The 14,210-nt window shown below is 35.7% G+C and overlaps 1 protein-coding gene across 2 annotated transcripts in view; it reads right to left on the reverse strand.

Moving 5' to 3' along the window:
* Nucleotides 1-770: 770 nt before the first annotated feature.
* Nucleotides 771-14,210, reverse strand: part of LOC110707508 (alpha-mannosidase I MNS4-like) — a 41,620-nt gene continuing 28,180 nt past the window's right edge. The window contains exons 11-18 of one of the 2 annotated variants that reach the window (XM_021885521.1): nt 8,158-8,246; nt 7,996-8,077; nt 7,724-7,837; nt 7,101-7,180; nt 4,039-4,174; nt 2,516-2,586; nt 2,077-2,332; nt 771-1,298 (exon numbers count right to left, since the gene is read on the reverse strand). In XM_021885521.1, the coding sequence (XP_021741213.1) occupies nt 1,080-1,298; nt 2,077-2,332; nt 2,516-2,586; nt 4,039-4,174; nt 7,101-7,180; nt 7,724-7,837; nt 7,996-8,077; nt 8,158-8,246 (1,047 nt within the window). In that variant the 3' untranslated portion in view covers nt 771-1,079. The remainder of the gene's footprint in view (nt 1,299-2,076; nt 2,333-2,515; nt 2,587-4,038; nt 4,175-7,100; nt 7,181-7,723; nt 7,838-7,995; nt 8,078-8,157; nt 8,247-14,210) is intronic. The other variant, XM_021885523.1, reaches the window with a different exon arrangement.

Consider the following 14,210-nt stretch of genomic DNA (forward strand, 5'->3'; position numbering starts at 1 on the left):
TGTGGATAAATTATGGACTTCTTTATTAATACTCCAATGCAGATGTCCAATTTTGGGCTTGCAAAGTGGCTTCCAAATCAATGGAACATTTCAATTAAGCTTCCTGAATATCATTATGGTTTGAAGGAAATTTGGGTTGGTAGATTGAAAAAAAATGATTTTTTTTTGTAGCCCATTGTTTACTGGTCGTCTGTCATTGGATTTCATGGGTGGGGCAAGGGGCAGCGCAATTGGGGTTTCGTGGAGGGGGATTTTGTGGGTTTTTATGGTGGGTGAAAGTCGGGGAAGGGAGTGGGAGCCTGGGAGGGGTGGGGGTGCCAGAAACGGGGGAAGGGTTGAGGCGCCGACAGGGTGTGCCGAAGGGCCGAGAACCGGGGAAAGAGGATGAACAGGAAGAGAAAGGGGTGGCTGGTGGGTAGGTTTTTTAATAATAATAATAATAATAATAATAATAATAATAATAATAAATCTTTTAAAAAATAAAAATATTAAATAGATAAATAAAAATTCAAATTAAATTATCAAACCAATAAAAACAATGACACGTGTCTCATGTACGTATCAAACAAGTCACTAACCGATCCTAACTTGTTTAAAGCGGACACTTTACAAAGTTTATATTATTTAGAAATAATCAAAAGTTTAACTTGTTTTTGGCAGACCGCTCATAATTTGTATTATTTTTGACAATTTTTCCAAATTTTTTTTACTATTTAAATCTGGATATGCCAAAATCCGATGCTAAACAATCTACTTGTAGCGCAAGTACATCTCTACAGCCTTGCCATTCATAACTTTCTGCACATAGGGATCTTTTAACCAACAATCACTTCACCAAAATGTCAATTCTATAAGATGGAGACTGTCTGAATTGATGCAAATCTTCGACTATACATAGAATTCAATTTACTCTAAGTATCAAAATTTCCTTTCTGGTATATACAATTGAACACTTTGCAAAAATAAAACGCGGAGAATAATTTACATTACAAATAATCACTAGTAATGAAAGCTGCTCAACGTCACGATGCTCAGACCTCTATATAACTTAATGCAATGGTATACTGTCCCACCAGCTGTTATTGTTGGGGACTCTGATTTCCCATCTCAGATTTGCTTGATTCTTCAAGAGACCCATTATTTTCGGTGTATGCAGGGCTTGAAACCACTATGTTGCTCTTAGAAGAAGCTGTGTTAGCTACCCTATTATCTACAGAGAAAACTTCCTGAGCCTTAAATTGAGGCTTAACAAATGATACCCCGATCTTTTGTCCATGATTCAGTCCTCGACAAAACCCCTATAAAGCATAAAGAAAATTTTGTAGAACAATTTATAAATCGGGGAAATGGGGTTCAAAACTACTTGCCATGCAATAAATAAATCTTACTGTAGCAAAAACCAACTTCAGATTCAATGCCTTGATATTTAGGCAATAACCACATTTGATTAAGTTGGCAGAGGAAGGGTTTAACAAATTCTACTCATTAGGTCTATCCATTATAATAAATTAATAACAAAATAATCCTATACACACACCCAATCCACCCTTTCCTAGAGGCAAAGAGAGTGATTTTTCTCTTGTTTGCTGTCACATGATTAAAACCTGCAAATCACAAATTTATACTCACTCCGTTTCACAATCATCTAAATATTTATTATTTGCACAAATATTAGAGTAGCAAGAGAGAAAGTAAATGGATAAAGTGTTAAAAGCTGGGTGGGTGTATGAAAAAGGTGGTTAATGGAAGAGAATGATCCAAAATAGGTAAATGTTGTGCAGTAAGAGGGGCAAGAATTCAAAAAGGATGTGTCAAATACAAAGTACAGAGTAAAACATCTTGTTATAAACATTTTTAAATGGACCAATATGGCAAATGTTAACACTGTTGTGAAACAGAGATAGTATGCAACAGTTGTATCCCCATTGTTTTTATATGTTTCTCCTGATTGGCAGAAAAGAGAAGCAAGAGCATGAAGTACAAACTTAATTGAAGCTTCAAACAGGCACCCAAGCTAAAAAGCATGTGCATATGAGGCTGCATACAAACAGAACGTTCAACATAAAACACACTGACCTTCACCAACCCTGAGCTGGAACTTGTCGTCCTAACAGGTAAGGCAGATAACAATTCATTGGGCCCCCAACCTCTATGGTGAACTCCACTACCATTTGCTTCTTGGGATTTCCTGGAGATATCAGAAGAGTGTAGTTCTTGCCTCAAGCTGCTATTATGGCTCCTACAGTAGGCACCATAATATGAACAATGTTCACGTACTAGGGATATTTGAGGGGTTGCAGGTAGCAGGTGGCCTTCAGTACTGAATATATAACTGCAAAGGAACAAATAACAAAACACTGGATAATTGGAACTGCAAAAGCCATTCTGTAGAACTTATTCCCCCCCCCCCCCCCCAAACACACACACACACACACACACACACACACACACACACCAATCCTTTCTCAATTGATTTAAGTACACAAACCTATATGCATGGCATATTGGAACTTACTTGTAAGGTCCGCTTTCAACAAGATTATCAGCACCCACTGCCAAATCAAATAGCAGCCACAGATATTTAACCTGAGCACGAATGTAACTTGCATTAAAAAAAAACAAAGTTTTACAGCACCAAAACCTGAAGCAAAGTTTATCATACATGCTGCAATTCTAGACGTCTAACACGGCACAAAAGTGCATTTGGGTTGTATTGATTATCTCAGAATTTTACCCAAGCAAAACACCAGATAAACAAATCGACACCACTGACACAAATTTGGAACATTTTAGGTAAATCAATGCCAATCAACTCTGCAAAGAAATACTTTAGTTTATGAAAACTATTCTATTACATCACATAAAGGGTAATACCAAAAGAGGACAAGGTGTCCTCAAAAAGAAATTCCAAATACTACATGTCAGCCAAATTTCTTTACACTTGTATCTCTCTAGAGAATAATTTGAGAAAGCCTTTGCCCATAAAGAAGAAGGCAAATTACTTTATTCCATATCAAATCATATGGGATAGTAATACCCTTATAATTCGACCATTTCTTTCCAGCCAAACACACTACAAGATTGCCATCATGCTATTTCGCCAAAGAAACTTCTCCTTTGCCCTATCAAAACTCAAAATCGAATCTGCACCCACTCTTGAATGTTCGAAAAGCACAGCCAAGCACATCAACATTGGACCCAACACAAGCGCACACACAAAAGTTCTAAGGTAACCAAAAATTGTGAGTACCAATGAGGACGCAGTCATGCGAGCACACACACCACACACAAACACACGCACAAACAAACAAACACACACGCGCACACACACACATGCACACGTACGAGCGCGCGCGCACACACACACACACACGTTGAACCAAATGAGCTTACAAAACACTTTTCACAAAAGATTCTTGAGAAATTCTCATCATATACATTACCTGTGTATAGCAATCTATGTAACATGGACACAGGTATGAGTATCCAAATATTATAGATCAGAGTGTTTAGCATGTCATTTCCAAAAAATTTAGACACGATGACACCATCTTAACTTTGGACAGGTACGGGGATATAATTATTTCAAAAAATAATAAGTTTATAAGTGTCCATCAAAAAGACTGTATTGTTATACTTAAGACAAACTGAATATATAACATAACAAAAAAATAAATCGAATATACATTTTCTACTTCCAAAGTTCTGCTGCAGCAAATAGCAACTTCAGCAACCTTGCCACACCTGATGACAACAGGGCGTGTTTGGTCCTTATACCCCGAATCTGTGTTGGGCCGTTTACCAATACAATAGAACTTCAACCAAGATAACCTAATAGCTCTTTTGGGAAACCTATAGGTACCAACTATTATTTTGTTCAAACATAAATACCATAATTAAGAAAAAAATTATTTTCCTGATATGATATCGAAACCAAAATCTTTATGCACAGGAGCACAAACTTGCAGTTCAAATATACAAAACAGGGAGAATAAATTATTAGAAAAGATTGATTCGTCATTTAGATATAAGACTCACAGTTTCAGCTAGGAAAAAGCTCTCCATGTGATCTTCTTGCTTGTGATTCTCAACATCTGTTATATGACAATATCCACAAGGACATCGGGCCCCATATTGCAAGCTGGAAACAATGTCACGTCCTACATCCAGATACCTTCAAGTACAAAATGATTTGGAATAAGATATACACCTAGCAACAAAAACTAAAGGCACAGCAATGGTTCTGAATATTGTGCTAAGCTGCCCTCATAGAGAGGAGAGAGACAGAGAGAGGTACTAAAAGAGATCAACGACTTGAAGGTATTTGAGATGGTGACACTAAAGTACGATTTAGTAAATAGTTTCAACAGACTGCATTACCTCAGATAGTCTGTAGACAAACACCGTGTCTTAAACCATCAATAAATAGTAAGCTAGGGAAACTTAGAGGTTGGAAAGTTTGATTAAACCATCTTTTGTATAGAACAAAAGAAGCTAAGTGATATATGTGTTTCATATGCTATTTTATCCCCCGTCCCACAGTCATTTATATACATATTTGAGCTCTTCGGAGCTACTTTTAGCACTAATGTGTGGTTTCAAGTGTTTCGTAGAGTTGGCATTTGTTTTGTAGGAATTTCCCGAATTTGTCGGTAATTCCTATGGTTTTTTGGCCACTACGAGATATTGAAGCTTGTAGCACATTCATGACCGTTGATTGTAGCCCAAGACCGATCATATCGGTGACTAAGGGCTTGGTTCGTGGAATTGGTCCGAGCAATGGACCAAGAAAGAGTGGCTCTTGATATTTGAAGCCCAAGGAAACATAGAAGAGAAGCCACGACCAAAAGAAAACCGAGCCTGATCGGCAGCCTATGGCTCGATCAGGCAGTTGCCCAGAACAAGAAACAGAGATAAAAGGCGGGCCCGATCGGGTGGCCCTTCGCCCGCTAGGGCGCATGTATTTTTAGGCGGCTTAGGATTTTCTGTTTTGGCTAATCTTCGAGTTTAGTTATAAGTCTCTTCTTGTAATCTTGTTTTAGTACGCTTTTCATTATTCTCTTTTCAAACTAAAAACTTTAGAGAGATTTTTAGTTGTTGATTATTGTTAAACTAAAGTTTTCCCCTTTTAGTGCAATTTCATATTTTCCTTCTTTCGGTATAATTTCTTCTCTCCTTTATTGCTTATTTTCTTACTTTGTTCTTAAACATGTCTTTTTCATATGACTTGATTAGTTTAAATTTAATTACGTGTGAGTAGTTTAATTCTAGAGTTCTTGGGGGATCCATAATTAATATGAAGGGATAATTTGTTATTGTTGATTATTGATATTGCATGGTGATTTCTTATTGAATTGTTTTAATTCTTTACAATTGGATTATGAATCGAGCAGATGTGGTATGATTGTAAAAGTATAGCAATATTGAATTGATGAATTGAGCAGATGTTAATTTGATATTAAAGGCTATATTCAATAGGAACTTAGATCTTGTAGATTGCGAGAGCGTGTTAGATCTATGTTGATTAATAAATTGCAAGAACCTGTTAATCATGTTATGTTTGCAATATTAATTGTTGATTGTTATGTTTTATCCCAAAATATTAATTATTGGTGAACCTGTAACCCTAGGCTTTTTATTTATTGATTTCTCCCTATTCTTAATCTCCTTAGTATAATTCCCTTAAACAATAAATTGGTTAGTTGATAGTTTGGATTATTTTAATTAATTAGGAACGTTTCCATGTGGATTCAACCCTACTTCCCTATATACATTAGCTAGAGGATTTACGTAATACTTTTGATTAGGTGATACGACATTAACCCATCACTAAGATAATTTTCGCAATGTGATTTTTCTTTTTTTCAAATGGCCAAACTTCTTTCACAATACGTTGTACAAGTCAAATAATTACCACCATTATAGATTCCTTATAACTACCCAATGCCATTTGGGATTCTTTTTATCACAATTTATACTAAAGATTAAGAAAAGATAACTTTTACAAGTCCCTATGGTATATATGCACACCATATGATATCGATTTAGACCTTTATCTTAACATTAATCTTGCTTTTAGTCTCGCTTAGTCTTCTTACTTGATGTTCTAATCCAAATTATAAAATATTTAGTTTTCATAATCTTAGTTTCCTATTAATATTTCTTTACTCTTATCTTATCTTGATTAGCGTTAAATTATTTCATGGATGATAATTTGGTTTGTTTAGCTCATGATTTCTCCTTGTTCAATTAACACTTAGTTAAAATAAATAAATTTGCATTTGAGCATACTGTATTTCATTTTTGTTTCTATTTGAAACTGTGGTTCTAGCAAATTCATGATTACTTCTAAGGATTTTTGAGCTATACCATAGAAGAATTTTTAATATTGAGATTGAACATGAATATTGAGTAGATTTTTTTGCTAGGGATAGGTAGGTGGGTGGATTTTGTAATTCTTGGACTTAAGGGGTTGGGATTTAGAATTCTTAATTAAAACCTTTTGCCTTATTGATTTAAGTCGATCTTGTTGCTTTTCTTTGATTGATTGAGTGTTGCACGATTTACCTATAATTCTTTGATAATGTGGCCTAGGAAAGTCTATTAGTTAATTCATCTTAATTGGATATGTAAGTATGGAAAGAAAGTCCATGCTTAACAAACTACTCGCCATTGAAAGGTGAAGAGAGTTTACTTAAATTCAACAATTCCGACTTGGCTTAGTTTAAGATTCAATTTATCCCCTACCCCATTTATCCTTGATTACATGACCCCAACCACCCCAATGTGGTGTTTACCTAGATTGAATTTCATTCTAACTTTTGTGATTTTGTTAGGTTATTAATATCTCGCTTACTTTCTTTGAATTGGCTTGGTTTTGGATTATGTATCATGTTTGTTAGTGTCGTCCTTATGGATTCTCTACCCTTGCTTAACATTGTACATGTATTAGGGTTCGAACTTGGTTTTGTTAGATCTATGAGTTTTGTTTAGACCACGCAAAATTTCCCTTATCAGTGATATGTAAACAATAATGGTACTCCAAGAAAAAAAAATAAAGTAAAAAAAAAAAAAAAAAAATATTCCCTCAAAATACAAACCTGGTATCTCTGGTAGCTTTGTAGAGCCAATAAGTACTCTCGGCTAATTCTGGACGCAGTGGATAGCTTTTCTGACCTTGCTGAAATTAAATTTTTAAATCAGGTACTGCATCATAGCCTCTCTTTTACAAATATTGTTCAAATATTTTGGCTTGCTTATTGAGGATTGTCACGTGACTAATACACTATACATAATTTTTTTAGTCAACACCTTTATCACATAGAAAAGGAAAAAGACAGGAACTTCTTTTGAGGACATCCCAATTCAGTAATAAGAATTCCAATTTGAGATGAAGGTAGTACTCTGATACTTGCATAAAAGGAATTTCTTGTGGCTTAGTAAAGAAAATCATATATAGTATGTAGGTATTGAAGTTTACAAGATGAAAGAACTGACACCAATCATACAACAAGAGCTACAGTGCATTACATATAGTACAATGAATAATAAAATGATAAATTTTTATAATTCAACCAAAGGTGCCAGTAAGAAGCATTAGCTGAATACTAATTCAAGGAAAACATCAATTTAAAATGGCTTTTAATAATGAACAAAACCAATTTCCTAAACTCACATAACTGTCCTACTAATAATAGCTATGAGGAAACTTTTGAGAATTTACCTGAACATTTAGAGTAGCCAGATTAAAGCCCTCAGGGGTGAATCCATATCTTTTCCAAACACTGTAGAAGGCAGCATGTGTACGAATAGCAGGATCAACATCTCCAGCTAAAACCTTATAAATACAAAGGGTATAAATTCTTCTTGCATGTCATCAATACAACTTCAAGTTGAAGATGGCTTATATCACTTCTATTTATAAGTAATTCCATTGTAATTGTGTGTTTTTTTATTTAAGGAAACCATTATAATTGTGTTAGAAGTATGTATTACCTGCAAGCCAGGCCAGAATGCTTGTAAACTGTTGAATAATGGCCATACAATAGCTGCAGAATCCATATTTACTTCTACATACCTAAATGGATTTCCCCATCACATCAGTAATGCTGGTAAACCAAATCAACAATAATGAGATCAAAACATGTAAATACTTACCAGGGATCAGTGAAGAGATAGTGCATTACAGCTCCATAAGCCTCTTGAAACATGTAAAGATATTCTTCATCCCCAAACAGTAAAAAAGCCTGGCAATTATGGTTGACCATTGATTATGTACTTAGCCATTTCTTTTTAGTTTAGAGGATAGATTAGTATAATTGTGTATCCAACAAGTATTATATATATATATATATATATATATATATATATAGGGGAGGGATCCGGTGAGAATAAGTTCATATGTGAGAATTCATACTTATATGAAACTGATTTTAAATTTAGAACATGTGAGTAAAAGTTTAGAACATACGAGTAAAAATTTAGAACATGCGTCTGAAATTAAAATTTAGAACATCTGAGTAATAATTTAGAACATCTAAGTGAGTAATATGTTTAGAACATTTGATTTAAGAATTAGAACAAGTGATTAAAAATTTATAAAATCTGCTTTATGAAATTTTAAACATATGAGTAAAATTTAGAACATTTGATTTAAGATTATGAACATGTGAATAAAATTTTAGAACAAACAAATATAGAATATAGAAAGTGTGAGTAAAAAATTTAGAGCATACGAGTAAAAATATAGAACATACGCTTTAAAATCTGGAACATATAATTAAAAATCTTAGAACACACATTTTAAAATTTAGAACATATAAGTTAAAATTTTGGAACAAGTTATTTAAAATTTATGATATTAAACTTAACTAATTTATGGTTTAGAACATGTGAATACTAAATTAGAACATTTGATTTAATTTAGAACACCTAAGGAAAAGTTTAGAACATCAGATTTAAAATTTAGAACATACAAGTAGAAATTTGGAACATAAAGAGTGTTCTCACATAAGAAAAATTCTCACGAGAGCCTCCCTCTATATATATATATGTCGCTTCCATTTTACAAGGGAACGCTCGCATTTTTTTAAGGAATTTCCATTTTTACCCTTAACATATAAATACGGAATTTCCACTCAACAACTCACATTTTCACTCTCTAACATCTTTCACACGCATTTTATCTCTTTAACTCTCTAAAAATTTTAAAAATTAAAATCTGAAAATTTTACAAAAAAAAAAAAATAAGGGGCCATTTGGTTCGCACGGGGTAAACGGAATGGAATGAACAAAGGGAAAGAAAGAGAATGGAATGGAAATACCTCAAATTTAGTATATTGTTTGTTTTAAAAAAACAAAGAGAATCAAACCACCCATTAAACCACCACATCACCACCACACACAACCTATTTCCTTCACTTCCCACATTTTCCAGCCACCACCCCACCACCGTTCGCTGCGCTTCCCCCATCAGTTCGCGCGATTCGCCGCCCTCCTCTCCCCCCGCAAACACCTTGCCTCCCTCGGAAAACTTCACCCAAAAACCCTAGAAACCCCTTCTCCTTCCCCATATAACCATCATGCGACCCTCCCTCCACCGTGTAAACCTTAGCGGCTAGGGATTCGAGGGTGGGGGAGGGTCAGGCGACGGTTTTACGAGGAGAAAAAAGGGGGTTTACAGGGAGAGAGAAGGGGGTTTAACGGGGAGAGAGAAGGGGATTTCAAGGCTGGTAAAGTTTTTCCGGGGGAAAGGAGGGGCGACGAGCGGCGGGGGAGAGGCGCGAAGCACGCCGAGTGGTGGGGGAAGTGTGCCCGCTTGGGTTACCGGTGGTGTGGGTAGATCAGGGTGGTTGTATGGTGGTGATGTGGTGGCTAAAGAATGGGAATGGGAATACCTAAAGGGGGTGGGGAATCAACTTAGAAAGATTTAGGGGAATGGGGAGGGTAAAGGGAATAAGGTTGTATAGAGTGCGGTTTAGACCGCACCAAACCGCAATTTTGCGGTTTGAAAATTGCGGTGCGGTTTTTAAAAATGACCAAACCGCGGTTTGCGGTTTGGTGCGGTTTCAAAAAATATTGAGACCAAACCGCACTTTAATGCGGTTTACGATTTTTATATTATGTTTTCATTAAAATTATATAAAAGAACTAAGTTATATGAGCTAATCTTTAACTATTAATTAATTAAAAGAGTTTAATATTTGAATTATAAACTAATAATTATAAAATGAAATAAAAGTTTTGTTTTTAAAAAAATAATTACAATTTTAATAAAATACGGTAAACCGCAAACCGCACCGCACCAAACTGCATTTTGCGGTGCTGTTTGGTGCGGTTTTTTTAAAAGTGCGGTTTGGTGCGGTTTGAAAAAAATTATAAACCGCACTTTTGCGGTTTGGTGCGGTTTATGACCCAAACCGCACTGCGAACACCCTTAAAAGGGAATAAGAAAATATGCCTAACAAACAACAACAAAGGGAATCAGTACATTTGATTCCCTTTCCCTTTGATGATTAACCCCAACCAAACGGCCCCTAATAATAATAAAATAAATAAATAATAAACATCAAACAAAACAAAACAACCACCATCAACAACCACCAATTGAAGGAGGTGACAAAGGGATGGTTGATCCGCGGCGAATAAGGGTGACGTATGGTGGAAGGAGCTTGGGCGGCGACGGTGAGCACGTAAAGCATAAAATAAAAATAAAATTAAAAAAAAATGGAACCAGAACTTCTGCCAGAAATTCCAGAAAACCCAAGGGGGATCCGCTTGAAATTTCCGAATCCTCATTCCGGAATTTTCAGGCAGATTCTCCTAGGAATTCTGTTTTTTTTATTTTTTTATTTTCGTGAATAATTTACTTTTAAAAACTATTTGTGATTATGATTATTGTTAAAAAAACATGATTTATAATTATTAGTAATGTTACTGTTAGTATGATTATTGTTATTTTGATTAATGTTAAAAAAACATGATTTATAATTATTAGTAATGTTATTGTTAGTATGATTATTGTTATTATGATTATTGTTAAAAAAACATGATTTATAATTTACTTTTAAAAACTAATAATAATAATAATAATAATAATAATAATAACAATAATAATAATAATAATAATAATAATAATAATAATTATTATTATTATTATTATTATTATTATTATTATTGTTATTATTATTATTATTATTATTATTGTGTTTATGATTATTGTTGTTGTTATTGTGATTATTGACTTATTGGTATTGTTGTTGGTGGTGTTATGACTATTTTTGTTATTATTGTTATTGTTATTAGTAGTAATATTATTAATATTAGTAATTTTTTTTTTTTGAAACCTTGTTATTGTTATTGTTATTATGTTGTTAATGTTTTTTTTTTGTTATTATGATTATTGTTGTTGTTATTGTGATTGTTGTTATTATGATTAGTGTTGTAAGTATGTATTATGTTATTATTTTTTGTAATTATTGCTAATATTTGATTTTGTACTTATTTAATGTAAATCGAGGGTTTTGGTGCTCGTCATGCAATATCACGACGTTTGAATGCAGGGACGAGACAGACAGACATCTTGTTCAATAATGATTGGGTCACCGCTTCAGCTCCAGCAGCAATATGGGTCTCCTAGTGGTTGGTTGGGAGACCATCAGCCATGAAGTAGTCGGCCCATGTATGAGGACGAAGACTCGGCTAGTGATGCTGGTGATCGAGATGAAGAATCGGACCCTCGGGATTATCATATGGTATATACAGGGTCGGCATGGGAGATTTGGTTGTAATCAATTGAGTTAGCCTACTACAAGAGACATGGTTAGTCCAGCAGCTGATGCCATGTGGTCCCGAGGATGGGATTGTTATCCCTAGTTTTGGTGGTCACGTGGCGTCATATATATGGCTCGAGCAGAAGCGAAGTGTTTTGCGGTATTTGAGTAGGTTAAAGTTATGTCCGAATTAGTTCGGTGACGAGGTCGTTAATCAGTGGAGAACTTCGAATTGATTGATGGCAGTTGGTTGTCTCACTTACCCAGGCTTATGTTTAAAAAACTTCATTGGCGGTTGATTTTTTGCTTTTGTTGAGAGATGGCAACCAGATACAAACACATTTCATATGCCATTTGGGGAGATCACGATCATGTTGCACGATGTGTACTACATTCTTGGGCTACGTGTCGATGGTAAAATGGTTACTACTACACCTAGCGTGCTTGGTTACCATGGATATGACTCCGGATGAGTTGATTGAAATTTGCTCAACACTAGCTTCGTGGTGCTCAGTCCACCAACCGGGGCGGAAAAGGTGAATCAGATGCAAGGTTAAGGTCAAGACGAATGAAATGTAACCCACCAACTGTAGCAATCACAAACTCTCGACTCGGTGTTCGGACCTCGTTCCGTGCCCCCAGTGGTAACACTGTGATGCATGAGTAGTAGCAAGGTTAGACTAGGCCTACACCTAGACAAATCACCCTTGTGTTGAACCAAATAGCAATATGAAATAAATCTTGAATTATTACCATCCAATGCCGCTCCCCAACAGCCCCACCATCCCATCGAATACGCTCCATGTCATTCAAAGTCGTCGAATCCCGTAAATCCGTTCGTACAACCGAGAATGACCGGCGATCTCCTTTGCTATTGCTTCCTGAGCGTCAAACCATTGTGCCCAATCACCGAAAAAGAAGGCGGCCACACCACGAAAGTCACAGTTCCCATCACCAATGACATCTTTCCATGACGTGATGTAAGGTAACATCGGACCTGAAAGCTGGTGCAAATGTCTGCATTGATTGTTGCACAAAATTAAAAGTCAATTATTAGTAAAGCTACTAGATGAAATACATTTAATTTATAAAAACAATAGTTGTTTAATAATACCTGTTTCTTGGTCACCACCACGTTGAATGTTTCGACGGTTTACCTGCTCGAAATCGCTTTGATCACACATGATATCACACATTTCGTCACGGACACGTTATTTCCAACGTTTGAGGATGCAGTTAAATGGGCGGATACTGTTTCCATAAATCTGGGATTTATTTTAGTGAAATCGTCTTATATTAAAACCAGAGATGGTCAGCCGAATCGATATTTAAAATGTGATCGGGCACAGAGGAGCAAGCAAGCAGAGAGATTTGGAGAACATGATACGGAAGGACACAAAAACCAAAGCTAATGGTTGTCCTTTCTACATCAAGATAAATTATGAAATCACCACTGACATTTGGAAGATCCGTGCGAAAAATGATCACACCGGAACCCATAACCACCCAATGATTGTGTATCAAGAGAGTCATCGTAAAGTTAGTGGATTGAACCCGAGTGCAAAACAGGTTGTGCGTGACATGACAAAGTCCAAGGTTGCGCCGCGTAACATCATGGCAGTTATTGCAAAGCAATTTCCTGATGATCATCATCAGGCGCACTTACAAATTGGCGGAATGACATGAGGATGGAGATGTCTGAAGGAAGAGGAGTTGTTCAGCAATTTCTTCATTTGGCGAGAGTAAGTACATTTACTGGGTCATGGTCGATGATCTCGGTGTCCTGCAAAATGCATTTATGGTCCACCCAAACACGGTCAACATACTCCACATATACCCCTTATAATAGGTATGGATTCGACTTACAAGACCAACCGATATGGGATGTCGTTCTTTGAGATAGTAGGTGTGACACCGACATAATTTTCTTAGTTGGTTATGTTTTCGTGTGCAACGAGTGCACGACAAGCTATCGGTGGCTGTTGTAGAGATTAAGGGAGTTGATTGGGTTTGATAAAGAGCCATCGGTATTTTTGTTAGACCGTGAACTTGGACTCTGTGCGGCTTTGAGAGAAGCGTTTCCGAGAACGTCGCATTTACTTTGTCGATAGCACATTAACAAAGATGTGGAGGTTAGGGTGACTGATATGTTCAAAAACAAGAAGATTGGTAAGAGTTTTAAAAACGGTGAAATCTTATCATGGATGCAATAATTAAGGCGAAGTACGATGATGCTCTAGCCACAATGAAAGCAAGGTTGGCAAGCTTTCTGGTAGTGATAGTGATTCTTTATGTTGAGAGAGCATGACTTTGTCATAAAACCAAATTTGTGACATATTGGACAAACCAAGTTCTTCACTTTGGTAATACGAGCAGCTGTAGAGTTGAGAAAGTGAAAACGTGGTTTGAATCATCCACAGATTCGTTGTTTTACTATGT

The sequence above is a fragment of the Chenopodium quinoa genome, unplaced genomic scaffold (assembly GCF_001683475.1).
Source record: "Chenopodium quinoa cultivar QQ74 unplaced genomic scaffold, ASM168347v1, whole genome shotgun sequence".
Classification (NCBI taxonomy): domain Eukaryota; kingdom Viridiplantae; phylum Streptophyta; class Magnoliopsida; order Caryophyllales; family Amaranthaceae; genus Chenopodium; species Chenopodium quinoa.